General features: G+C 41.6%; 1 protein-coding gene across 2 annotated transcripts in view; it reads left to right on the top strand.

Moving 5' to 3' along the window:
- Positions 1-15128, top strand: part of Ercc8 (ERCC excision repair 8, CSA ubiquitin ligase complex subunit) — a 33889-nt gene extending 18761 nt beyond the window's left edge. For both annotated transcript variants that reach the window (XM_052160110.1, XM_052160111.1), the window contains 4 exons: positions 616-740; positions 6223-6420; positions 8686-8766; positions 14704-15128. In XM_052160110.1, the coding sequence (XP_052016070.1) occupies positions 616-740; positions 6223-6420; positions 8686-8766; positions 14704-14772 (473 nt within the window). In that variant the 3' untranslated portion in view covers positions 14773-15128. The remainder of the gene's footprint in view (positions 1-615; positions 741-6222; positions 6421-8685; positions 8767-14703) is intronic.
- Positions 15129-26307: the final 11179 nt, after the last annotated feature.

Below are 26307 nucleotides of genomic sequence, written 5' to 3'. Positions count from 1 at the left end.
ATTTTTCCTTTAAATTCTATATTACACAGAAAGCTACAATAGGTTAAAGAAATAGCGATGTTTTGTGCTTTTATGCCACCATAAAAACTGCAAGTTGTGGTCAGTGGAAGTTAGGTGCAGTCCATGTGACATTGCAGCTCGACTGATTCTAAGGGATTTAGTTCCTGGGTAGGGACATGCACTCATTCTGGACTAGAAGTGTATTGGGACACAACGGGGAGCTCCCTCTGCTTTCTTTCCTAGTGATGGGATCCCAGGCAGGCACTGCCATTACAGATCTGTAATTTGTCAAATGATTTCTAGTTTGGAGGGAACTATATAAAAGGGTCAAAAGGTGTTTATTGAAAAAATTCTGGTATTGAACTGTACATTTAGTTGAATTTAATAGTACCATTTACTTACTGAGAAAAATTATACTTAGAAGGTTTCTTTGCCTATCCCTTTCTTCTGTATTCGTGGTTCTTTTAATGCCACTTACTGTGTTTACACAATATAAAGGTTGATTAATTTAAGTATGTTCCACTTACAGTTTAAATAATTTACTAGTTATTCTTTAATATGTTTAGATATATGCTTAATACAGAAAACCATAAAACAAATGTGTTTTCACTGCAGCAAACACTGCTCACAACGGGAAAGTTAACGGCTTATGTTTTACAAGTGATGGGCTTCACCTGCTCACCATTGGCACAGATAACCGGATGCGGCTCTGGAATAGCTCCAGTGGGGACAACACACTGGTAAGAGACTTCAAAGGGCCTTTCAGTGAGAGGATTTGTGATGTACACTTGGTACTTTGCTATGGATGTGACTCCATTTCTTGCCTTTGAATCACAGCTGTCAATATATTTTAGAAAGATGCTTTAGATGTGAACGACTCATTTTCAAGTCAAGGCAAGCCACCCGACCCGGCACACCTGGTACACCCCCTCTTACTATGGCACCGGTGAAGTGGAAGTGCGTGTACCTGATGCTTCTAATTAAAAGTTGAAAACTTCTAATACAGATAAAGTTATCAACAGCCAAATTTTACATTTAAAATTAATCATACCCTCTTTTTTTTTTTTTAAACCCATCGATTTTAGCTGTTAATTTTCTTAAAAAATTCTTGATAGGCTCACTCTGATTACTTATATAAATACTAGTATTTCAATGCTATATGGAGTTGTTTTGTGTCTGTGGTGATGACCTCAGAAGCAGAGGCTTGTGCCTGCTAGGCAGGCACTCTGCTGCTTAGCTGCACACCCCAGCCTCCCAGCAGTCGGTGTGGGGTGGCTTTCCATCTGCCTCAGGGTGGATCCTCCGGCTGGCTTCGTGCTTCAGACTCTTCCGTTCCTTGTGTTGTCATGTCCTCAGATGACTTCTCCTTTCTCCTTATCTTCTTTTAATAAGTATGTATTCAGCATTTACTTATTTGCCAAGCAATAATTATACAGCAATAGACAAAACATAGGAAAACCTGCCTTATGTTAGGAAGCTTCCATTCTAGGAAGGATTTAAAAATAAAGCTCAGTCAGTCAGTGGCTGAGCATAAAGTGAAACCGTGGAGAAAGGAAGAGCCTGGTATATGTCTATACTCAGCTGGATTTGAGGGCCAGAGTTGGGCTACCTAGGGAGTTCAGAGCCAGTCTGGGCTACCTAGCAAGACCCTATCTCAGGAAAAACTCAGTAAAAGAAGAGATAATAGGAAGTTAGAGAACCTGGCTTTCATAGGGCAGTCACGGAAGGCTTAATTGAGAAGTTGACACTTGACCTAGAAGAAGAGTTAACCGGTCAGCTACTTGAGAGTTAATGTAGGGAAATAAAGGAAAAGCGCTCAAAGGCTGCTATGATAGCATCATGGATACTCTAGGGACAACTGGGAGCTCTTATGTTGAAATCCACAAACAGGAACAGGAAGTACAGGATGCCCGAGGCCCTGAGCCTTGGGGGCCTGTGTGAGTCCTAGGAGAGGGACAGCTAGTAAAGGTCTTTCAGTAGAGAAGTGGCAGGATCACTTGTGTCCAAGCTTAATGTGATGAATGCAGATGGTACCGAACATGTGTCCATGGTTAAAATGGCTTTATTCTATTCTTACCTCTTTAAAGATGGTGCTCCTGCTTTAGGGGTTTGCTAGTAAGTCCATATATAGAATAGTAAGTTTAGGGTGGATCACGGGATTTTTAATAGACATTCTCAAGGTATTCATAAAAAGAGAGCAGTGCTAACTGAGAAACTATCCTGCAAATGATACTTGAAGAGGCATGAGACATTGATCCCAGAAAAGTAAACTCTGAGGAGAAACCCTGCCTTCATATTTGTAAAGGTCTCATCAAATCAGAAACCAGATTCCACTCCTACCATTTAGTAATGTTGAGAGTATTGAGTGATTTCCTTAATACTTTTTTCAGTTTTGTACAGTTTTGTAAATCATCGATATTGTCTACCTAAAAAAGAATTACAAAGTTTAAAAAGTAACCTACCAAATAGAAGGCAGAGTGTAAGTGGTAATTTGGTTTTGCCTTATGTAAATATGTGTACGTAAATATTTCTTTTTTTTAAAAGATTTATTCATATTTTTATTTATATGAATGCACTTTAGCTGTCTTCAGACACACCAGAAGAGGGCATCAAATTTCATTACAGATGGTTGTGAACCACCGGTGATGTGGTTGCTGGGAATTGAACTCAGGACCTCTGGAAGAGCAATCAGTGTTCTTAACCACTGAGCCATCTCTCCAGCCCTCCAATATTTCTTTAATTATAAATTATATACATATATTGTACTACATACTAACCTTTGTAAAGCTTAATTTTTTTACCTTTTAGATAACAATACATAGAAATAGAATTTTTTAAGTTTCCTTCTCACACAACCATTAATGGATCCTTATGATCCTTTGTGATGCAATCCTCTTATTGTTTGTAGACTGAAACTTGGAGAGACCATGCCTTAAAGTTTAGAGCAAATTCCTTCAGGGAAAGTTCACAAGGAGACAGGTTGAGCAACAGCAACAACAACACGAGAATTCAAAGTAGGTCTTGGTGCTGCTCAGTCATTGGCCTCACCTGTCGGACTGTCAGGGAACTGAGCCTCTGCTCTTTGTTCAAACACCTCTGTTAAGCCAGCCCAGTGCTTTAATTCCTCTGTGGTTTCTGCTTCCTGTGTCTTCCAGTGTCACTGCTAGGCTCACCTCTGATTAATTACTCTAATATCCTCTTATGGCTCCTCCCAGTGGAAGTCTTACACTTATTCCTCCGACCTTTCCTGTTGTTCAGACTGGATGCCTTCGCCTGTTGTGTAGGCCGTGCATTCTAGCTCTCTGGCTGTTCTGCCTTTCCCATTTCCCCACTGTAGTGTGCTCACCTCCTTAGAGGTGCTTAGAGCCGCCACACTGCCTTGTCTTTCCACTCTGCTGCCTGAGTGCTGCCTTCCCTCTAGAATGTCCCTCCCATTGCTTCTTCACAGCTTTTTCATCATTGTTGACTGCAACAAACTTCTTTCTCCTGCTAACTCCCTGTTAGCAGCTTTTCTCAGCAGATAGTCCATGGCTCTTACATTTCAAACATCTTGGGGTCTCTAAGACAGCTTCTATGTTACAGCTTCTTGTTTCAGTGTCTGGGATCCACACATGATCTGGGATCCTCCAAAAGGCTGGCATGACTTAAAGCTGGAGACACATGGCCAAAGCTGCCAAGTTCTGCTGCTTGCAGGAGCTGGACCATGGCCCCCTTGTTCTAATACATTATCGCTGGCTTCCTCTTTTCCAACTCCTTCTCTACCTAAGCTTGGCTCTCCTGGATCTTGAACTCAGAGATCTGCATGCCTGTCCCCTGGGATTAAAAGTGTGTCTCTCCACACTTGGATTTAAGCTTTTCATGTAGCCCTTGCTCTGTCCCAGGCTGGCCCTGAGCTCAGAGATTGGCTTGGCTTTATCTCTTGGGATTAAAGGTATGTATCACCATGCCTGGATCTAAATTTAGCTGGATAGGATCTTGCCCCAAAGTCCCTTAATCTGTTATCTCCAAGAACATAAGATTTGGTTCCATTTCACTTCCTGGTGCCCCTTTAATACTTGAACCATATATTTTATATTTTCCCTTTCTAAGCTTGTTAAGCTTATTTAGAACATTCTTCATGAGACTTAACCAGAGAACAAAGTCTATGATGGGTGTTTCTGAGACTTCCTTTGTCAGTGGAATTCATCTGAGTCTCTTTACCTTAGCCTTGGACAGACTCTTCAGACAAGGGCAAAAAGTAGCCACATTCTTCACCAAAACACCACAAAAACAGTCTTTAGGCCTAATACTGCAATTCTCTACTGAAATCGCTTGGGCCAGGTCTGCACGATTCAAATCACTGTCAGTTACAAAGTCTTCCATATTCCTACTAGGATAGCCCATTAAGCCGCATTTAAAGCATTCCTCTGTTTTCCAAATCCCAAATTCCAAAATCCATATTCCTCTAAATAAAAGCATGGTCAGACCTATCACAACAATACCCCAATCCCTGGTACCAACTTCTGTCTTAGGGTTTTACTGCTGTGAACAGACTTCATGACCAAGGCAACTCTTATAAGGACATTATTGGGGCTGCTTACAGGTTCAGAAGTTCAGTCCGTTATCATCAGAGTGGGAGCATGGCAGCGTCCAGGCAGGCCATGGTGCAGGCAGAACTGACAGTTCTACAGCTTCATCTGAAGGCTGCTAATGGAAGAATGACTTCCAGGCAGCTAGGGTAAAGGTCTTAAGCCCACGCCCACAGTGATATACCTATTCCAACAAGGCCACACCTCCTAATGGTGCCACTCCCTAGGCCAAGCATATACAAACCATCACAGGTAGTAACTCATATCTGGGAAGGTTTACACTTAACAGTGTTTTCTGTGGGAAGCATTATCATGCATGGTACCTATGTTCAAACTTCTTTTATAGAAGGTCTCCATAAGGATTTTCCATGCAGCCTTTATGTTCTTTAACCCTCCTCTCTTGTTCCTTTCCCCATTCTCATTTTAGCCACCAGTAATCCCTTCCCAATTTCATATCGTGTGTTCTGTTCTCCCCTCACTCCTAAGGCCCTTCCATACTACTAGGTCCTCTCTGGCTTCTTGAGCCACACCTCCCCATAGTTAAATGGTACATACTGGCTTATCTGTGGAAATGGAACACGTGGAATTAATGAACCTGGATGTAACTGGCTAGCTTCATTTCCCAGGTGCTGTCTGTCATGTGCATGGCTTCCCTTGTAGTTTTACAATAACACTGTGGTAAATGGTGTCATTTCCAATTAGCAGATGAGAAGAATGGAGTTTCAAGGTTAAGTCTGAGAGAACCTCTAACACCTAGATTTCAGAGCCCAAGTTCAGAGCTCAATGAACTGCACCATTCAGTGCAGTGGCTATAGATGAGCTTCATTGCAGGTTAACACATTCAGTTGGTCTGCCCTTGCACTGCAGTGAGTCCTCTGGGCTTAGGACTCTCTGCTGCTTAATTGTTTCCTTAAAGTAAATTCCCAGGAGCATCCACTACATCAAGAAGTGAGGATGTCTTTATTGTTTAGTGAGTTAGTTCTGAGAGAAGTGAAGGCTGTGCACCGTATTGGTAGTGTTCACCTGCACACTTAGAGTGGCTGCGATGGCCGGGTTAGTGTGGGTTGTATCATAGCACACCCAATGGGACAGCTTCCTTCCTAGTCTGTTTTATATTAAGCCATTGTCCCTTCTTGAAGAAATAGCCAAGTTATGATACCTATAACATGCTCTCTTGACGCTTTACCAGTATTGAAGGTTTCTTAAAATTTTAGTCAAACTGAAGGTGAGAAATGCAGTAAGGTTAGTGATCTCATGTGGCACATATGAAGTCCTGAGAAAAGGTTAAAAGGAAGGAAGGAAGAAGGAAGGAAGGAAGGAAAGAAGGAGGGAAGGAAGGAAAGAAGGAGGGAAGGAAGAAAAGAAGGAGGGAAGGAAGGGAGAGGAGAAGAGATTCTAAATTGTTTAACAATGGAAACTGATTCTTCATGTTTGTCTTTGTTGCATATGTCCCTTGTGGGTGTATTCACAATTTCTGTCTCTTCCAATATCAAATATACACTTGTCTCATTGGCCCTAGTTTTTATTAAGATACTCTTTTTTGCATTTAAAGGCCCTCATTGTAGAATGTCATAATAAATGAGTGTGTGCCTTTGTCTTTGCTGCCATTTTAACTCAGGCTTTGGCAGTGAGTAACACTGATTTAATCCTGCAGGTGAACTACGGGAAGGTGTGTAACGACAGCAGGAAAGGGCTGAAGTTCACCGTGTCCTGTGGCTGCAGCTCAGAGTTTGTGTTTGTTCCCCACGGCAGCACCATCGCTATGTACGCAGTCTACTCGGGAGAGCGGCTCGCCATGCTTAAGGGACATTACAAAAGTGTCGACTGCTGCGTGTTTCAGCCCAATTTCCAGGTCAGAATGAGACTTAGGGGACTTTACAGTGCTTAGATGGCAGCTTGCCACACTCGCAGAGTGTATATAAGACAGGAAGTTGTGGTTTTGTTCTCACGTGTTATACACTTATAATCATCCTGAAGTATGACACCGTCAGTCCACCTTGGAGCTAGTACTTATTTAATAGAGATTAGGACAGCCTAAATCTCAAATGAAAGTGTAAGTGAATCAATAATACTGTGCAATTGATTGGGATCAAATTGTCTTGCCTTTGAATATGAACTCCATTTAACCATTGAAAATCTAATGAAATCTTTTAGGTTAGATTTTTAGGTTATTTGTTTACTTTCAAAATGTAATACACCTTGCGGAAGTATATCAACATCTGAAAGTAATTATTTTCTGCCAGATGCTGATATAAGTATGCTTTTTTAGTGGCCACATACTGAAATGATTAGTAAAGTCTACCTTTTAATTAATGCAGTTCACATAGTTTCATTTATTTATTTGTGTGTGGGAGGGCACACACCATGGTATATGTGCAAAGAACAATTTTCAGGAATCATTCTCTCCCTCCATCTTCCGGGTCCTGGGATCAAACTCCATCATCTGGTGTCGCAGCCTGGTCTACAGAGTGAGTCCCAGGACAGCCAGGGTTACACAGAGAAACTCTGTCTCAAAAACCAAAAAAAAAAACCAGTGCATGGTCATCTGAAGGATCAAAGGAAACAGTCTCTCTGAGACAAGCATGGTTTTACATAAGATACTCTGACTATAAACTACAACTTTCTCCTAGGCAGGAGCTTCTTAGCAGAGAGGTTTAAGAGTCCGTTAAAATTATACCAAGGGTGAGCTGGAGAGATGACCGAGCAGTTAAGAACATTTGCTCCTCCTGCAGAGGCCTGGCTTCATTTCCTGTCGCTCACATGGCGGCTCACAATCCTCTCTAACTCTGGTTTCAGGCAATCTCACGCCCTCTTCGGGACTCCTCAGGTACACACATAGTATCATGCACACACATAGTTCACGTACATGCATACAGGCAAGACATTCATACATACACACATATATAGATGTACTAAATAATTAAGTAGGCGAGCAAACATTTCCTAGTAAGCTGGGTGTGGTAACACAAACACCAGTAATCTCAACATTCTGGATTATTGTCAAGAATTCAGAGTTAGCCTGGGCTACATAGCAAGTTCGAAGTTAGCTTGGGCTCTAGTATGAAACCTTATCCAAAAAAAAAACAAAAAACAAAAAACCAAAAAACCAAACCTATTCTGAGACAGAGATTGCTCTCAGTTCCTGAGCAGCCAGACCACCTGTGAAATGCTCTCCTTGTGTTGTGATGTTTTGTTCTACTTTGATTTTTGGAGCAAAGTCTCCTATAAACCAGGCTGACCCCAGACTTGCTGTGTAGACAAGAATAGTCTCATACTCCTGATCCTCCTGCCTCCACTACCCAGGCACTGGAATTGCAGCCATATGCCACCACTCCCAGCCAAATGCCATGTGTGACAAACCCAGACTTAGTCACGGAACACAGCAGAAACACTGTGTATTTATTTTACTGTATGATCAGAATGCTTTCAGTTTTGTTTGGGAAGGGAGTGAGAGCAACAATATGTCGATAAAGACGTTGACCCAACGGCATCAGCCCATGGGTCCTTCTAGTGTCTCAGCAAACAGGGCTGGGGCTTGAAGCTCTTGTGAAGAGCAGCCAGATAGACAGCTGTAAATGGAGTTTTTCATAGAAACTCGTGGTTTCTTCATTGGAGTTTTTATTGTAGATGCCTCGGGTTTTGCCAAAGAGAAGCTATTATACATTTTACTTTCTCTAACACTTAAAATATGCTTATAAGGATTGACAGAACTAACTAAACCATTGAATTTCTGAAGGATTTTCTCACTTGTTTATAAGCCCTGACATATCCTGGTATTATTTTAAAGTATAAGATAAAGCTTCATATTATATCAGCTGTTCCTAAAAAGATTCCAGCAGGACAGTCAAGACTCTCATCTATAGAAGGCACAAATTGGTATGAAATCTCAGGGGATAGCCAAAGGCTTTGTAGCATTTTTACAAAGTTATGTCAACATCATGCACAAAATTTAAATGCATCTCATTTTCAAAAATAATGAAGGGCATCATGCTTTGTTTAATGAATAGAAATTAGTGGAATTAATCTAACCTAACTTAACTAACCTGCTTAATCATTTAAAACTTGCTACAGCTCATTTCAGCTTTAGATTGATCAGTCTTTGTTGTCTACATTACAGGAACTTTACAGTGGTAGCAGGGACTGCAATATCCTTGCTTGGGTACCCGCTTCATATGAACCAGTTCCTGCTGATGACGAAGTGAGTGGTGCTTTTACCTACTGTGCAGTGGTTTCTGATTATGAGGATTAGTGTCTTATTTATGTGGGAGAAACTGTTAAAACAGTCCTTGCAGTTTCCGGTTGCATAGATAATTTATTATCATACATCTATAAAAATTTAGAAAAATATTAAAGAACATATAATTTCTCAATTTTAATTAATAAAGGCTTTATTTACTGTTTTTAAGATAATAGTTAATTCATCATATATAACTTAGAGTCTTCTCATTGGCATGCTGTAGTAACACTCATTCATATCATTAGTAACTATTTGAAAACTTTTTTGTTGTTTTTTTGTTTTTTGAGACTAGGTTTCTCTGTGTAGCCCTGGCTGTCTTGGCACTTAACTCTGTAGACCAGGCTAGCCTCGAACTCACAGAGATCTGCCTCCTGAGTGCTGAGATCAGAGGTGTATGCCACCAGCCCACCTACTATTTGGGAACATTTTTAATACTATACTCTTCTGCCATTTATATGTCATAGTTTAAATGTTTAACTGATTCTGTTGATTATTTTAAGCAACATCAATATAAATTTGTTCTCAACAGTTGTTCATACTTCTAACTGGTTTTAGGATAGATTCCTAGAAGTGTCCCTAACGTACCTCCTTTTGTTGTTATCTGCTTGCTCCCTTATGGCTTTAAGCCACCAGGACACGAGTGCCCAGTTCAGTGAGGCTTCTACTTCCCCGCCCGTCTGAAGAGCTTGGGCTTTAGAGTAAGCAGGATTGCTTAGGGAGCTCTCCCTTTCCAGGACTCCACACTACATTTTGAACAGGGGGATGCAAGTTGGCCGCATTTACCCATGTCTGTTCACTGGCAGGATCCACAGTGTAACAAGATTGACAAGTGGGCAGAAGCAGTGCCACACCACTTTCCCGACATCTCCAAGTCACCTAAATCTGTTTGTCTAAGTTGATCCTGCAGTGACATGCATCGGCATTACCTTGGCCTCCTGGATACTGGTCCTTGCCTGCCAGCTATGACCATGGCCCAAGGAAAGAACCCAGGGTCTGGGGCAGGGACAAGCTGGAGTTAACTTCTGAGTTATGGTGCATGACATTTTAAAATCTGTCTGTTCATGTGTCAGATTCCATCAGTTCACACTTGGGATCTGCAACCTCAGGGCCCATCTAGGATATTATGACAGCTTGAATAAAAAGCCTTAGATGAAGGTGTTCCACAGAGGGGAAAGGCCTGAGCCCTGTCCTGAGACAGAGGCCTCTCTCACTTTCCATTACAGAAAGCGGAAGCATGATCAAGTAGTGTTTTCAGACTGACTCTAGTGTGATAATATCTTAGGGACCTTTTCCTGCTGGGCAGTAGGAGAATTACCTACTGTCCTACTGTAAAGTAACAGCATTGAGTGTCAGGAACAGGCTTAAGTGTGAGGATTAATTAAACATGCCTAAGATGTCATTTCTTTCAGGAACTTTCTGGAAAGTGGTGTTAAACATCCCCATTTGTCCAAACTTCAGGGATATAAAAATATGAACGAGATAATTTTATATAGTTTTTTTTTAAGATGGAGGAAGGCCCTGTAGATAATACAAAGCAGCTCGAATAGAAATGGAAGAAAATCACTAATAAAGCAAGTCTGATATTCTGAAAATATTTTTCACATCCTTAGTTCCTTTATAAAGAAGGCCATGTCAAAAGACACCGGAAACAGTTTTCCATGGGCATTGACCTTGTAGTGTCTGGTAGCTATTGGCCAAATAGAGGTTCTGTCTGAATTGCTGCCAAGACAGCCAGTGTGAAGCCTGGAAGTTATTTTCTTTGTACCTTAAACCAGATGGAAGAGAAAAAGGCACATCCATCAATACTCGGGTCACCGGGCCAAGCCAAATAAGTGTGTCCAGATCGCGTCACCTGCCTCAGCTGGCGTGATTGTTTTAGCATACAGCCTCTTTGAATGACTGGCTTGAATAGTTTGATTTAAACATTTATTTTGAATTTTTATTTAATTAGTTTGTCCTGCTTTTGAAGAATCTGTGTGTGTGTGTGTGTGTGTGTGTGTGTGTGTGTGTGTGTGTGTGTGTAAATTATAACTGTGGGTCATATTGGGAAGTATAACAACCATTTGCCAAATTAAAATGATAAAAAAATTAAAAATAAAGCTACTGTGATAAATCACACAGAGGTAAGAATTTTAGAAGAAAATTAAGTAGCTTGTTAAACTTTGTGATTGATAGCTTATTTATCTCCTTGTTAAATAGCTGTGGTGATCATTTGGACATCTCATCTAAAGCAACTCTTACATATGGAAAATGAAAACAAATAGGAACACGTGTGGCGCACAGGCTTGTGACCCCAGTGCTACAGAGGCTGAGGTGGGGCAGCGGGACTAAGACGGAGGCCAGTCCCGGCCAACACAGTGAAGCCCTGTGTCAACAAAGATGAAAGGAGTCGAGCTTCATATTTGAGGGTTAGAGCTAGAAAGCCTTAATCTTTTCAAGTATACTCTTACCAGCCAGAGATGGTTTGGCAGTTAAGACTGCAGGCCACTTTTCTAGAGTACCTGGGTTTAATTCCCAGTACCCCAATAATGGCTCACAATCACCTATAACTCCACTTCTAGATTGTCTAATACCTCTTCATCTGTAGGCACCAGGCATGTAGTGGTGAACAGGCATGCATACAGGCAAATATCCATATATGTAAATATTTTTTTGTCTTTTATAGGATACTAATTTTTATTGAAAACAAATTTTCAATAAAAACAGTAAAATAAGCCAGGTGTGGTGGTACATGCCTTTAATTCCAACACTTGGGAGGCAGAAGCAGATAGATCTTTTGAGTTCAAGGCCAACCTGGTCTACAGAGCAAGTTCTAGGACAGCTGGGCCTACATAGAAAATCCTGTCTTTAAAAACAAAAAGTAAATAAATGAAATATACTGTTTCCATTTTCAACTTTAAGACCTGAATAACTCACTGATGTAAAATGCTCTATGAAGTGTTCTTTAGAAGGTTCATATGAGTGCGTGTAGGTAGAATGTGTATGTCCCGGCGGAGAAGTCAGTTGGAAAGAGCACTGGTTGCATATGTGGGTGGATGTTTCAATTTGGGTTTTTCCCTGAGCTGCTAAATGAGTAACTGCCATTTCCCAGGGAGGCTGTGCATATGGCTCAGCGTCACAGAAAGCACATACATACGCACCTCCTTCCTCCGGGTGCCAGGCAGGCCAGGTCGGGCCTTGCTCCGCCCTGATGACCAGCTGTTACCCTGGGACAGCTGTGCATTTTCAAATACATGTATCAGCTGTCGAGCCAAAGTTGATCGTAGTTTCCTTTCCAACCTAAACAGGATGCCTGAGGGGTGTCTCTCAAACTTTAAAAGAGTAATTTAATTTTACCTATAAAAGTTAAAAGACTTTAGATTAGATGACAGGAATACATTTTATGATCTTTAGTTCCAATGTTTAATTGACAGGCTGTTGTATTATATCTAAGGAATCTCTCTGGTTTTACCCAGATTTTCTAATTGGCCAAGGCCAACTCAAGCCAATCAACTAAGTACTTTTCTCTGCCAGAGATGTATAGGGAAGATACGCTGCAGTTTTAGTCGTCTTATCTAGAATCTTACTACAGCTGAGTGTGTTTACTCATCACTGTGATCTTTGCACTCAGGGGACTGATACAGCTTGGGCTACAAAAAGCAAGAGTCAGTCACCCCACCCCCACCCTCACCCCTAACCCCAACTGAACTTGGCACAGGAAATGGCTCTTGCTACTTTGTACTTATATGGATGTTTCACTAACTGACATAGAAAGATCTGAGACTTTCCAGTAACACCAGACACTTGAAACTTTGTGACGCTTTGTTTTAAGCCTTATTTTTTGATTCTGGGCTGGCTACCTTATAAACTCAAGCCTTATTATACCTTATCATGCACAACTCTGTAGAACCAGAGAAGGTGAAGTAGAGGGAGGGTTGTTCATGCACAGACTCGCGGATGTCCACTAGGAGGAGATGTTGTAGAGAAAACCAAAGTAGAGGACTCTCAAATGGTAATGTATCTGTTAAATCCACCTGCAGTATTGTTACTGCAGCTTGTGGGTTGGTGTTTTATTTGTGATTGTTTTAGCAATACAATAGAGGCGTGATATTGTAATGTGTTCCAAATATCTGTTTACTACTATAAGTAGTAAATATATGCACACGTATGTCAAAGTCTTGGTTATTTTTGTTTCTATGTTTACCAAAGAAAAGTAATTCATAATGAAATATAAGTTTGTTTTACTGTTCAATCTTCAAATGAAATTAAAATGATTAGTAGATTATACATTGGGTTTTCACAATGGAATTATAACACATGAGCTTTGTATAGCTTTTATTTCCCCAAGGATATTTTTGGCAGCTATCTAAGCCAGAAATAAAAGTGTAAAGATAGGAGAAAATTGTCATCCCATGCCCAAGTACAGTGCCTCTGAGAGTATACCCTTTCTGAACAACCTAGTTTAGTAGTTAAATTGTCAAGCTCCTGAGTGGAAAGTTTACAGACATGTCCCACCACACCCAGCCTAAAATATCATCCTTGATGGAAGTCATGTTTGAACTGTAAGGAATTACCACTATTAATCTATCATCATGAGACTCAACAAACATTTGGATCACAGAATGGATGATTAGATTTCAGGCCTCCATTACTGCTGGCCGGAAATGAGCTGGAGTTTGGTCATACGTTTATATCGGACTTTTGGAGACAAGTGTAAAGAAATTTTTATTGTACTTCTTAGTGGTGATAGCCACTAAGTTTAGCGATGTACTCTGGTCTGTTTTAACTGTGCAGCATGCCTGTATCACAGTGTGTTTTCTAACTAGTTATCTGGTGGGAACTTCCTGGGAACACTGAATGAACATCTTTTAAGCCCTTTGAAGGGATTTCCCACAGATAAGAAAGTAGCTGTCTTTGTTTCCATATAAGTAAATTGATAATTAACAACTGAATTGATAATTCAATTATTTAAAGTTTCTCCAGTTGCTAAACCTTTTTCACCTATGGCTTTCGGGTAGAAGAATGCTATATTTTTTTGCAGTTTTGAGTAAACAGCCCAAATAACTTTTAAGGAAATCTTCCAGGGAAACTTCCATGCTAATTATTAACCTTGTTACCATTTCTCCTAGTTTCCCTATGCTTTGGCACTATTAGCTGAAACAAACAAAGAGACACGGCTATGTAATAGCCACAGTACTTTTTTATTACAGATTGTATTATTCAGCTGGGCTGGGTGGCCACATGCTCATTCCCATGCCAGCCCCAGGAGGATGAGCCTGGCACAGCTGAGAGCCAGCCGAGCCCCAGAACCGTAGTGAGTGGGGCTGAGAAGATGGCTCAGTAGTTAAGAGCAGTGGCTACTTTTCCAGAGGACATGGGTTAGATTCCCAACACCCACATAAGGGTTCACAACCTCTGTAACCCCAGAACTGTAATGAACATTGGGTCAGCCTAGACTACAGAGCAAGAGCTGTCTCAAAAGAGGGGTAGGTAATTACATTATCCTCAGTGATAAAAATATTCTTCAAATTTTGGCATGTTTTATTTCTAATGGTAAAGTTCATGGAAACAACACAAAGTTGCCAACATTTGTGTTCTGGGCTGTCCAGTGTGGTGTGGGCATCATCCATTCTTAACTCCAGAAGGTCAATATTGCGCTTTCTCTACAGAGTTGAAGACACTGTGAGCTGTGTCATTGTGTAGACCTGTGCGTGTGCCTGTGAGGGGAAGCAGGTTATTTGGGAAAAGTCAGCTTTGTCGGTTTTAAGTGAATCTACATTATCTTTATATTACTTTTGTTTAAATTAGCAGTAATACAGTTTCCAAATAATCTAATTGGTGCTAATCTAACATTTCATAATGATTATGAGGCTAAAATTATGAAATACATAAAATAAATTCTCCTTTTTTTTTTTTAAGACTCCTGCCAAATCCCAGTTGAACCCAGCGTTCGCGGACACCTGGAGCAGCAGTGACGAGGACGGGTGACCGTCAGCCCTGGCTCCTTGTCCATCAGACTTCCATGGCAGTGCTGTCTGCACTTCAGCGCAGGCGGCCTCTTCTTCCCGTTATTGTTGGTTTTGAGACAGTGTCTCACCGTGTAACCCTGGCTAGCCTGGGCTAGCCTAGAACTCTGTATAGAGCAGACTTGACTCACACACTTGCAGTCGTTCTCCTGCCTCTGCTCCCCGGTGCTGGGGTTAGAGAAATGTACCTTGTGGCCCCTCCTGTGTGTGTGTTTGTTTTATTGTTTTTAAACTCTTCAGTCAGTTTCTAGCCTGTTGATCCTGAATTTGGGATATTTCCCTGTGTGTTTTAAAATAAATGTGCATAAAACTCTGAAATACATTTTTCTGTCGGTTAAGTAATCAAAACTTGTCTCCTTGAGCCCATTCTCCAGAGTAGTGGTCCAGCCCCTATGGGCACAGCACAAGAACAGAGTTGTTATTTTCAGCTGGGGCCTTATGAGCATCGGAGGAGCTGAAAGGTATGGTCTCAGAGGAAGGTATCAGCTCTGACTCCTGACTGATGTTGGCCTGTCCTTCCTACCTTCAGGGAGGATTTAGCAAGGAGAATGAGATAAACAATACTGTTACAAAAGTAACTCTGTGGTTTTTTACCCTAACTAAATGGTTCACATGGTCAAGCATCTTCTCCGTCGTGTTCGGTGTTAACAGCTCATCATCTTGCAGTCTGCGCACCGATGGTACCACACGGGTGAACCCGGACCACTTCGTCTTACTTTCAGAGGGAAGCTTGCACTCAGTCTTAATTCCTTTCTACGAAATTCAGCAAGGTTCTTGCAGGGATCTAGATTAAACATAAAATGTCATACAATTGTTCTTTCCTTTTCTTGTGTCAACTCAGGAGTGATTTTTATGAAGTGTCTTCCACTCTTGTGTGTGCGCGCATGTGAGCGTGCGTGCATGTTAATTTCGGTTCTGATACTGTGATAAAATACCCTGAACAAAGGCAATTTAGGAGAGAAAGCATTTATTTCGGTTAACAATTCCAGGTTATAGTACCCTGGAGAATGGGCTCAAGGAGACAAGTTTTGATTACTTAACCAACAGAAAAATGTATTTCAGAGTTTTATCACTGTGGGAAAGTCAGGACAGACCCTTCAAACAGCTTCTGTTTGTCGCTTTGCAGACAAGAGAAGTGAGTGCGCGAAGCCTTCACTGCCCAACTGAAGTGAAATGACCTCACAGAGAGAAATAGCTTCTCTCACTGAAATTCTTTTCATGTAGTCTGTGCTGAAAAGTTCCATCTAGAACACGTGAAGAAAAAAAATAGAAAATAAAACTTTAGAGAAAGCTCTGAAGACCAGCCTTGAGTTTTACCTACTGTAAGATGCAATGACTTTGAGGCTGGCGTGAACATGGTGACTGACTGGGAAGTGGGAGCAGGAGGGCTGTGTGTGCTGCAGGCCTGGAAAGCAGGAAGCAGTAGTCACCTTCTATCTCTGGAATCACATGCCTAACAAAGGAGGAAGCATTGACTCTAGCAAATGGTTTGAATGTACAGGACACCACAGTGGGAAGAAACAGATGGTAGATACAGCAACAGAAGCTGGAGGCAGACAAGGCACAGACAGGACAGGAAGCAGGGCCAGGCATAAATGTCAGGATCTTCCCTGAAGGCGACCCCACCTCCCAAAGGTCTGCAATCTCCGAAAAATAGCACTGCCAGCTAGGAACTAAATACTTGAACAGACGAGACCACAGGGGACATTTCACATTCATCCACCACTGCTCCCTGTAGGTTCATAATGCAAAATGCATTTGGTTCAACTTCAAAATTCCCCTTACTCCTTCAAATCCAATGCTTGAAAACTCCAAGATCCCCTTGTTCCTGTCGAATAAACAAGGAAGCAGTCCCATTCCAAAGCAGAGGAAAGACTGGACCGAAAGCAAGATGCAAACCCAGCAGAGGGAAGGAAACTCTCCAGTCTGCACCTGGGCCTATTGTGGCATTCTTGGCTTCAACAGGCTCAGCTCCATTCTTCAGATCTGTTGCCGGCAGCACACGTGGCCTTTCTTAGACCAGGTCCATCCAGTGCCTGGACCTTTCTTTCTTCAGTAGACATGCCACACTTCTGATATCTGCAGTATCTTGGGATCACCACTGTAACTTAAAACTTCACCTTTCCAGTTCATGCGCAACCCGCTCAGGAGCTCTGGTGTCTCTTCTGGAATCTTGTGCAAGCTTCCATGATACGTACCTTTTGCAGGGCTGGGAAACTTCAGCCATGATTGCAGCAGCAGTCATCTCCTTTCTTACTGTAAAGTAAATCTGGACAGTGAGCAGCGACCATCCTACAGCCTGTGTGCTATGCTGGCCTGATGCTCCCTCCACAGATCAGTTTATTCTAAATTCAACTTCACTCAGATTATCAGGACATGGGTGAATGTAACACGTATGGCCTCTAGTTCAGTTCCAGATTGGGCCCTTCTTCCCCTTGAACTCAAAGGGTGAAGTTCTCTGTCTGGGTGTTCTGATTTTCTGAACTCCTGCAAAAGTGGCCCAGGAAGTCTACTTGAACATTCAGGAAGTTCTTTAACCCACAATTCTAAGATCATTCTCCTGAAAGTTAGTCCCAAAGTTTGCAGAACACATGATCAGACATATCTTAGCAACAACCCTACTCCACAGCACAAGCCTTACCCTCAGTGCCAGTTTTATTTTAAAGATTTATTATTATTATTATTATTACCATTGGGACCGTCATTCTCATTCTCTCTCTCTCTCTCTCTCTCTCTCTCTCTCTCTCTCTTTCTCTCTCTCTCTGTCTTTTATTTTGTTTATTCTTTATTTTGTTCATTGTTTACATTCCAAATGCTTTCCCCTTATGTCCCATAAGCCCTCTTCTCTCCACCCATTCCCCAATCACCCCCTCCCATTTCTCTGTCCTGGTATTCCCCTACAATGCTGGATCAAGTCTTTCCAGGACCAGGGCCTTCCTTCTCCTTCCTTCTTCAGGGGAATCATTTGATATGCTAATTGTGTCTTGAGTATTCAGAGCTTCTGGGCTAATTTGTTAATCAGTGCATACTATGTGTATTCTTTTGTGATTGAGTTACCTCACTTAGGATGATATTTTCCAGTTCCAACCATTTGCCTAAAAATTTCATGAATTCATTGTTTTTAATTGCTGAATAGTATTCCATTGTGTATTTTCTTTTTTTAAATATTTTTATTTTCTATATTCTTTGTTTACATTCCCCTTTCCTGGATCCCCCCTCCCCATATGTCCCATAAACTTTCTTCTCTCTATCCATTCTCCTATTACCTCCCTCCTTTTCTTCTCTGTCCTTATATTCCTATCCAATGCTAGATCAACCCTTTCCAGGATCAGGACCCTCTCCATACTTCTTCATAGGAGTTATTTGTTATGCGATTTGTGCCTTGGGTATTCAGGGCTTCTGAGCTAATTAATATCCACTTATCAGAGATTGCATTCCATGTGTATTCTTTTGTGACTGGGTTATCTCACTTAGGATGATATTTTCCACATCAAACCATTTGCCTAAAAATTTTGTGAATTCATTGTTTCTAATTGCTGAGTAGTATTCCATTGTGTAAATATACCACATTTTCTGTATCCATTCCTCCTTTGAGGGGCATCTGGGTTCTTTCCAGCTTCTGGCTATTATAAATAAGGCTGCTATGAACATAATGGAGCATGTGTCTTTATTGCATGCCGGGGAATCCTTTGGGTATATGTTAATGTGTATTGCATGGACATGTGCAGGTGAGTGTGGATGCCTGTGGAACTCAGCAGTGTCTGATCCCCTTGGAAGTATAGTTACAGAGAGTTATGGATGCTAAGAACCAAACTTGGGGTCTCTAGAAATACAGTACTGAAGACATTTCTCCAGCCCCACGTTTTCTGTATTCGTTTTCACACAGTGACCAAATACCTGACAAGAAAAAAAACTTAAAAAGCAAGAGGGGGAAGGAATGGTTTAGTTCATTAAAGCAATGAACGTAGTTCAGTCAAACATTGCCAGAAAGAGCAAAAACCTGGCACACTGAATTTTGCCTTTCAGAAAGTGTAACAGGGAAAAACTGACTACAGAAAGAACAACCACCTTGCCTAGCACTGTGTTCTAAACAGGACAGTTACCAAAGGGCTTGGGTAGAGAAGGACTGAGTTGGGGGGAGTTTTAGATTGCTGGCCTATAGTTAACAGTTCAGTTGTGGGGGGCTTTTTTTTCCGTGTGCAGAGGTTTGGCCTTGGTGTTTTGTTTTTGAGACACAGTCTTTAAGTATCCAGGCTAACCTTGAGCTTGCTGTGTCTTGAGCCTAGTGTCTTAGTTGAGTGTTGTATTACTGTGAAGAGACACCATAACCACACTGACTCTTACAAGGGAAAGCATTGCACTGGGGGTTCAGTCCATTTTCATGAAGGTGAATCATGGTGGGTCGCAGGGAGACATGGTGCTGAAGAGGTAGCCAAGAGTTCTACATCTAGATCTGCAGACAGCAGGAAGAAAGTCTGGGCTTTTTGAAACCCCAGAGTCCACCCCTAGTGACACACTTCCTTTAACAAGGCCACACCTCCTTGTCCTTTCAAATAGTGCCTCCCCCTGGTGAACAATATACAAATCTGTGAGCCTATGGGGGCCATTCTCACTCAAACCACCACGCTCAGTCTGAACTCCAGCTCGGGGTCCTGCTTTCCCAGTGCTGGGACTGCAGACATGTGCCTCCATGCCTGGTCCACCAGTCCACCTTTTGCAAAGGACATGCAAAGATTTTTCTTTGCTACCTTGAGTTAAATCTCCTTGAATTCTAGAATTATAACAAGTCATGTAAAGAAACATTTGGGGTTTTTGTTTGTTTGTTTGTTTTTTGTTTTTGTTTTGAGATAAAGTCTCATGTAACCCAGGTTGTCCTCCAATTTGTTTTATGGCCCAGAAAGACCTGAAACTCTGATGCTGCTGATCTCTGGAACCACAGGCATGTGCCATCACACCTAGTGCATGTGTGTTGCTGAGATCAGACTTCTTGTAGAGGCAAGCACTCTCCCAGCTAAGCTGTAATCTATTCTCTGGAACATAAACATAACCTGTCTCTCTAGTTGGTACAGAGATACAGATACAGGGATCACAGTTCTTTTCCTGCTGTGTGTTTCTAATCAGATAACTGACAACTCCAAACAGAGAGGAAAAGAGGTGAGCTGTCATGATCTCTATCAGCATTCCCTGTGTCCAAATCAGCAAGTCAACGTCCTGCCCTCTCTTGATGCTCATGAAAACTCCTGTAGCTTTTGCACCGACGTATAGCTACAGCTCTCCTGGTTCATGCAGCTGAGGGGAAGAGGCGATCACAACCCTAACCAGATGTGTTATTCAGTCGTTACATCAGTTACATTAATGTGTGAGACTGGGTTCCTCAAGCTTGTGCTTTGACTCTGTGTGTGTTGGCAGTGTTTACTGTGTAAACTTTGCAGAACTGGAGAGTTGCCCTAGGCTTGACTGGTGGTGGCCTCTGGGTGACCAGCTCTGGAAAGCAACTGACTCAAGGCTTTATGCACACCACTTCTCTTTGGTTGGAATTATTCTTTGTGGCACAGGTTAGCAACAACCCTAACCTAGGACCTGTTGACATCTTGGCAAATGGCAGCCGCCTGTGACTCAGGCTCTAGGTCCTCAGTTTCCATCCCTGTCACACGATGTTCCATCAACACTGCTGTGTGTGTCAACAGTTTCTAAATAACTACATCACTCAAAGCTGTATTTAAAGAATTCCTAATGAATCTGGGAATTAACCACCATTTTTATCAATATTATAATGTGATGTTTTATGTTCTGTGTGCAAGATTTTTTAAAAAAAAACTTTTAGATATTTATGTATTGACTTTATTTATATGAGTACACTGTCACTGTCTTCAGACATACCAGAAGAGACCATCTGACCCCATTACAGATGGTTGTGAGCCACAATATGGTTTCTGGGAATTGAACTCAGGACCTCTGGAAGAGCAGTCAGTGCTCTTAACCTATATTAGGGTTTCCATAAATACTATTGAAAGAAGTAAGGGGACTGGAGAGGAGGGGTCTGCGGTTAAGAGCATTTGCTATTCTTTGAGAGGGCCTGCATTCAGTTCCCAGCCCCCACATTGGGAGTTCACAAACCACCTATAATACCAGCTCCAGGGGATCCAGAGCTCTCTTCTTGGACCCTCGTACATACATGGTATAATGCACACACACACAAATAAAAATAAATACTTAAAATCACTAGATTACTATAGAAATTGAAAATTATTAAGATTAGTTTTGAAATCCTAGCAGATGCATCAAGAAAGAGCAGGTAAGTAGATGTGGTCTGTACACTATAACCCCAGCTCTCAGCTGGAGCAGAAGGATTGGAAGGCAGCCTGAGTTTGAACTGAGGCTGTAGGGTGGGCTTCAGGGGAGGAAGGGAGGGTTAAACAGGAAATGAAAGCAGAAGGCCTGAAGCTTAACCTAGATGTTAGTGTCAGCAAACAGGAGCTAGATGATTCTTACAACCTTTCTATTATATTCATTGGTTTAAAAACTAGGTCAGAAAACTAGAATAGAAAATTAGTAAAACTCATTATTTTTCTAAAATCACTCATTGTGAGATTTTTTTTAAAAAAAAAACATTTAAAATGGTATTCAGTGTGAAAGGCATAAATAGAGGTTTATATTCATGAATAATTAAAGCTCATTGAAGGTAAGGGTGAAGGAATTGCCTTGCTGAATGAACACTGAGTCTGAAACTCTGATCCTTCCTTCGCCCTCCTCTCTCTTTCCCTCCTCTCTCTCTCTTTGGGTGGTGGTAGAGGTTGGTGGGCATGCACACATTTATAAGTAGGTGCACACATGTACACATGTATGAGTAGGTGCATACATGTATGAGTAGATGCACACATGTATGAGTAGGTGCACACATGTACACCTGTATAAGTAGGTGCATGCATACACATACGTGTGAGTAGATGCACACATGTTGAGTAGGTACACACACGCACACATGTATGAGTAGGTGCACACATGTATGAGTAGATGCATATGGAGACCACAGGTTGGCCTGCTCAACCAGCCTCCAGCTTAGTGTTTTAAGACAGCCACTTATTCAGCTGCATTGGGTGCTCACCAAGCTGTAGGCATCCTCCTGTCTCCACCTCCTCAGCCCTGGGATTACAGGTGCAGACTACCACACCTAAATTTTCAGGTGCCTGTGATCTGGCCTCCCTCCCTCCTGCTAGGCCACAAGACTTTTACTGACTCCCTACCCCTCTGAGTTAACACTTAACGTTCCCATCTGAAGTATACAGTGAGCACTGGCTAACGGATTGGTTTTGCAAATTAACAGTGAGCTAGCACCATCATTTGTAGAAAAGACATCCTAGGAAATCACAAAAATAAAGTATATTTCTGACATACAAATGCTTAGCTAGTAGATTTCTTATGTTTAAATCTTGAGGGTATCAGGCTGCACCATCCTGAAAATTCACGAACGCCTTATTTCGAGATGCTCTGCTCCTTCGCCTTGCTCTCCCTTCCAGACTGGAACAGTTCCACGAGGGCAAAGACTTGGTCTGTTTTGCTTATCACCACATCACAAGCACCTAGAATACTGCTTGACAAAAGTTTGTGCCACGTGTATATGTGTAATTAATTAGCAAATGACACATTGCCAGGCCCTTAATTGCATCATAATCTCACAGTTTACATACTGCAGGGTTGTTATGTGTACCATTTACTGTGTATGAAATTTCAAGTGTATTAAGTGTATTAAATATTAGTTAGGTTGTGTAGTGAAACCTATTATGTGTTAATGAATGCTAATGGAAAACAAAATTATTACTTAAGTTGGTTGTTACATAATTTTGTCTTTCTTCTCATAAAATAGCAAGCGATTCTTCATTCAGTGTTGTTATTGGCTCTTACATCATTCGGATCCTGCCTGGATCTTCCACTGGTCTCCATGGACCTTGTGGTTGGAATAAATATGGCCCCATAGGCCTATAGGGAGTGACACTATTAAGAGATGTGGTCTTATGGGAGGAAGTATGTTACTGGGCATACATTTGAGGTTTCAGATGCTCAAAAATGGCCCAGTGTCACTGTCTCTTCCTGCTGCCTTCTGATCCGGATATAGAACTGTCAGTTACCTGTCCCTAGCTGCCTGTGTTCTGCCGTGCTTCCCACCGTAGAGATCATGAACTAAACTTCTGAACTATAAGCCAGCCCCAATTAAGCATTGCTTTGGTTGGTCATGGCATCTATTCACGGGAAGAAAACCCTAAGATAGTGCTCATTCTGTGAACAGGGTGCTCAAGGGACTTGTGGCTTTTAGGAATTAACAAAATTAAGGGGCTTTTGTGAAGCCTGAAGTTCAGATTTCTTTATATGCTGTTTACTGCTCACACATTCCTATTTGGTAATGTGGTTGGATAAAACTTTTCCATTCATTTGACCCAAAGTTTGGCTATTTACCCTCATCTCCATCCTCTATTATGGACAGCTACAAGTCTTGGAAATTTTACATACTTTGTGCTATGATTAGGACTGTGAAAGAAAGAATGAAAGAACAAAAGGAAGGAAGGAAGGAAAGAGAGAAGAAAAGAAAAGAAAAATGAAGGCTCTCAAAAGTCAAGTAGACAAGGAAAAGAAAGACTATGTAGGTGTACCAAGAAGCAGATAAAAAACTAAAATTCTCAGGGCTGAAGAGATGGTTTGACAGAGTAATTTCTGTGTGATCATAAGGACCAGAATCTAGATACCAGCACTCACTTCATAGGCCAGGAATCCAGTGCATGCCTATAACCGCACTTTGAGCAAGGTGTCTGGGGCTTGTTGGCTTCTAGCTTAGCCAAGAAAACTTCCACTCTGGGTTTATGGAGAGAAAGTTGGCCTCAGAGGAATAAATAAATAGCATATAGAGGAAGATACTCAACTCCTCTCTCTGGCACACAGGTATGTACACCGAGACACACACACACACACACACACACACACACACACACACATTCTCAGACATACACACAAACTTAAAAAATGAAAGTCATTTTATTATACCGTTCTATAAACACAATAGGGATTCAATTTATGAATGACTTCTCCATCCCCACTTCATGTACTTATTTCTGTAACCCACTGAGTTACAGCTTAATGCTGTCACTATGTGCGTGCACATAAGGCCATCCCTGGAGCATGGGACCCTAGCAGGGACTGCATTCCAGGGAAAAAACATGGACTCACCCCCACTCCCAACCCAACCCCACCCTCAGCTAGAGTTGAGGTTTCATGGTCTCCTTGCCCACCCATGCTGGACTTTTTGGTTGGCTTGGTCTTAACACAGGCCTTGTGCACACAGTCATAGCCACCATGTGTGCATATGACTGATGTCACATACAGAAAGTATTTTTACAGCAGTCCTTCCTTCGCTACCTCTGGCTCTTACAATCTTTCTGCCCCCTCCCCCCTCTATGATCCCTGAGCTTTGGGGAAAGGAGACGTGATCCAGACGTGATCCGGAGTTGGGCATCTCATAGTCTCTTATTCTCTGCATTGTGAGCAGGTACAAGTCCCCGGCAGGCACCTTCTCCTGCAGAGAGCAGCTTTTCTGTAAGGATTAAGAGCTGCCCCGTGTATATCATCAAGACATTGGGCTCTCATTTCTCAATACACCAAGAGCTCATTCTCCTATATATTCTAAGTCATAAAGAGCTATTTGTTTGCCCTCTATCATTACCTGTTGCAACTCCTTAAGCCCTCTGGACAAATCTAATCTTTCTTTTTCCTGCCCTAGATAAAGAAGGCTGAAATAAATGAACAATAGCTGAATAGTGCAAATTTTCTTTTGGAGTTGAAAGTCACAATCTCTCTCTCTCTCTCTCTCTCTCTCTCTCTCTCTCTCTCTCTCTCTCTCTCTCTCTCTCTCTCTCCCCATCCATTTTCTTTCCTTCACTCTGTTTCTCCTTTTTCTTTCTATCTCTCTTTTTGAGACAGGGTCTCAGAGGCCCCGGGCTGACCTTGAAGTCACTGAAGTCAAGGGTCACTGACTTTCTCCTCTCCCAAGTTCTGGGATTAGTGTCATGCGTCATGTGTCCTTAGTTTACGTAGTGTCCTTAGTTTATGTAGTGCTGGGGTTTTAACCTAGGACTTTGTGTATCCTTAAACAAGCATTCTAGCAACCGACCCTCAGAGTGGTTTGCCTGCATAATTACCTTGTATCTGAAAATAGAGAACTCATTTGAGATGCATTAGAATAGATATGCAAAATCAACGCCAGAGATACTGCCTTTAAATTGCAGCCATGTGCACAGTCAGTGCTGGATGAATTGTGCCAAAGAAAATGAATGATAGAAAGCAATGTGTGATTTCCTGTTTACTTAGGACGTCAGTCACTAGCTTGTGTATACCCATCTCCACTAAGCCTGATTTTCAGAACTGGCCTCCATTGTCACTTAGGCCAAGTGACCTAACATCAACCACACACCTAAAATAAAGAGAGCAAATGGCTCAGAATACACATTTTGAACAAAGGCAATATTCTTTGGACAATTTAGGAAAGCTTGAACAGTTAGATACTTCGGTTTGCCACCAAGATTCACACATACTTTTAAAGCAATAACTCGTGGTTCCTGTCTTGCTGACTTATCTCAGCATAATTACTGTAGTGGAGTTATGGTCTTATTGTGTCCCTTTAACTTCATGTGTTGAAACCAGTCAACAGTGTCTCTCAACATTAGGAGGAGGGGGCTTGGGGAAGAGGTGAGATCCCTAAGATCAAAGCTTCTGTAAATAGAGTGTCATATAAAGGTCTCCAGAGAGCTGCCTCACCTCTTCTATGAAAAAGAGCATAGCAAGAAGGTCTGCCGAAGAGAAGTCTGCAGACATGAAAGTGACAGCTCTCTGGTCCTGGCCTCAGCATCCAGACATGTAAGAAGTAAATACATGTTTATAACTTCCTTTGTTTATAATGTTTTGTGAAAGTGACTCAGGCTTTTTTAAGAATTTTTTAAAAAAAATATTCAACCTGCTATAAAAATGCAAAACAGTATATCATTTGCAAAAGTCAAATTTCTTTAAATAAGATCACATTTGATAGTCTGTTAATGAGAGTATCTTTGAGCTGAGTGTGTAGGTTAGCGGTAGAGAACGTGCTTTACACACTCAAGGCTCGCTTGATCATCTTACCTGGACTGATGAAGGTTTTCCAAAAGTGGAATGATAGACAAGGGAACAAATTTCCAGAGTTAGTAAGAAATTACATAATTACCCCAGTGATTATTAAAATAAGGCAAGATTTCAAAACATGAGCATAGCACAAACAAATTTTGCCCTAATAAGACAGAGCCCATCTTCTGAATTATGTGAACCTATAGAATACACCAAACATCAGTTACCCACCTACGCAAAACTAACAATGCAGTACTGAAGGCAAACAGCATAACAGATGTGGTAACGGAGTCTGAAAAGTACTGAGAACTAATGAAGTTTCACAGCATAAATATGATAACGCCTTCCTAATCAGTTA

This window comes from Apodemus sylvaticus, chromosome 16, assembly GCF_947179515.1.
Source record: "Apodemus sylvaticus chromosome 16, mApoSyl1.1, whole genome shotgun sequence".
In the NCBI taxonomy this organism is placed as follows: Eukaryota; Metazoa; Chordata; class Mammalia; order Rodentia; family Muridae; genus Apodemus; species Apodemus sylvaticus.
This window is presented reverse-complemented; position numbering and strand designations above follow the sequence as displayed.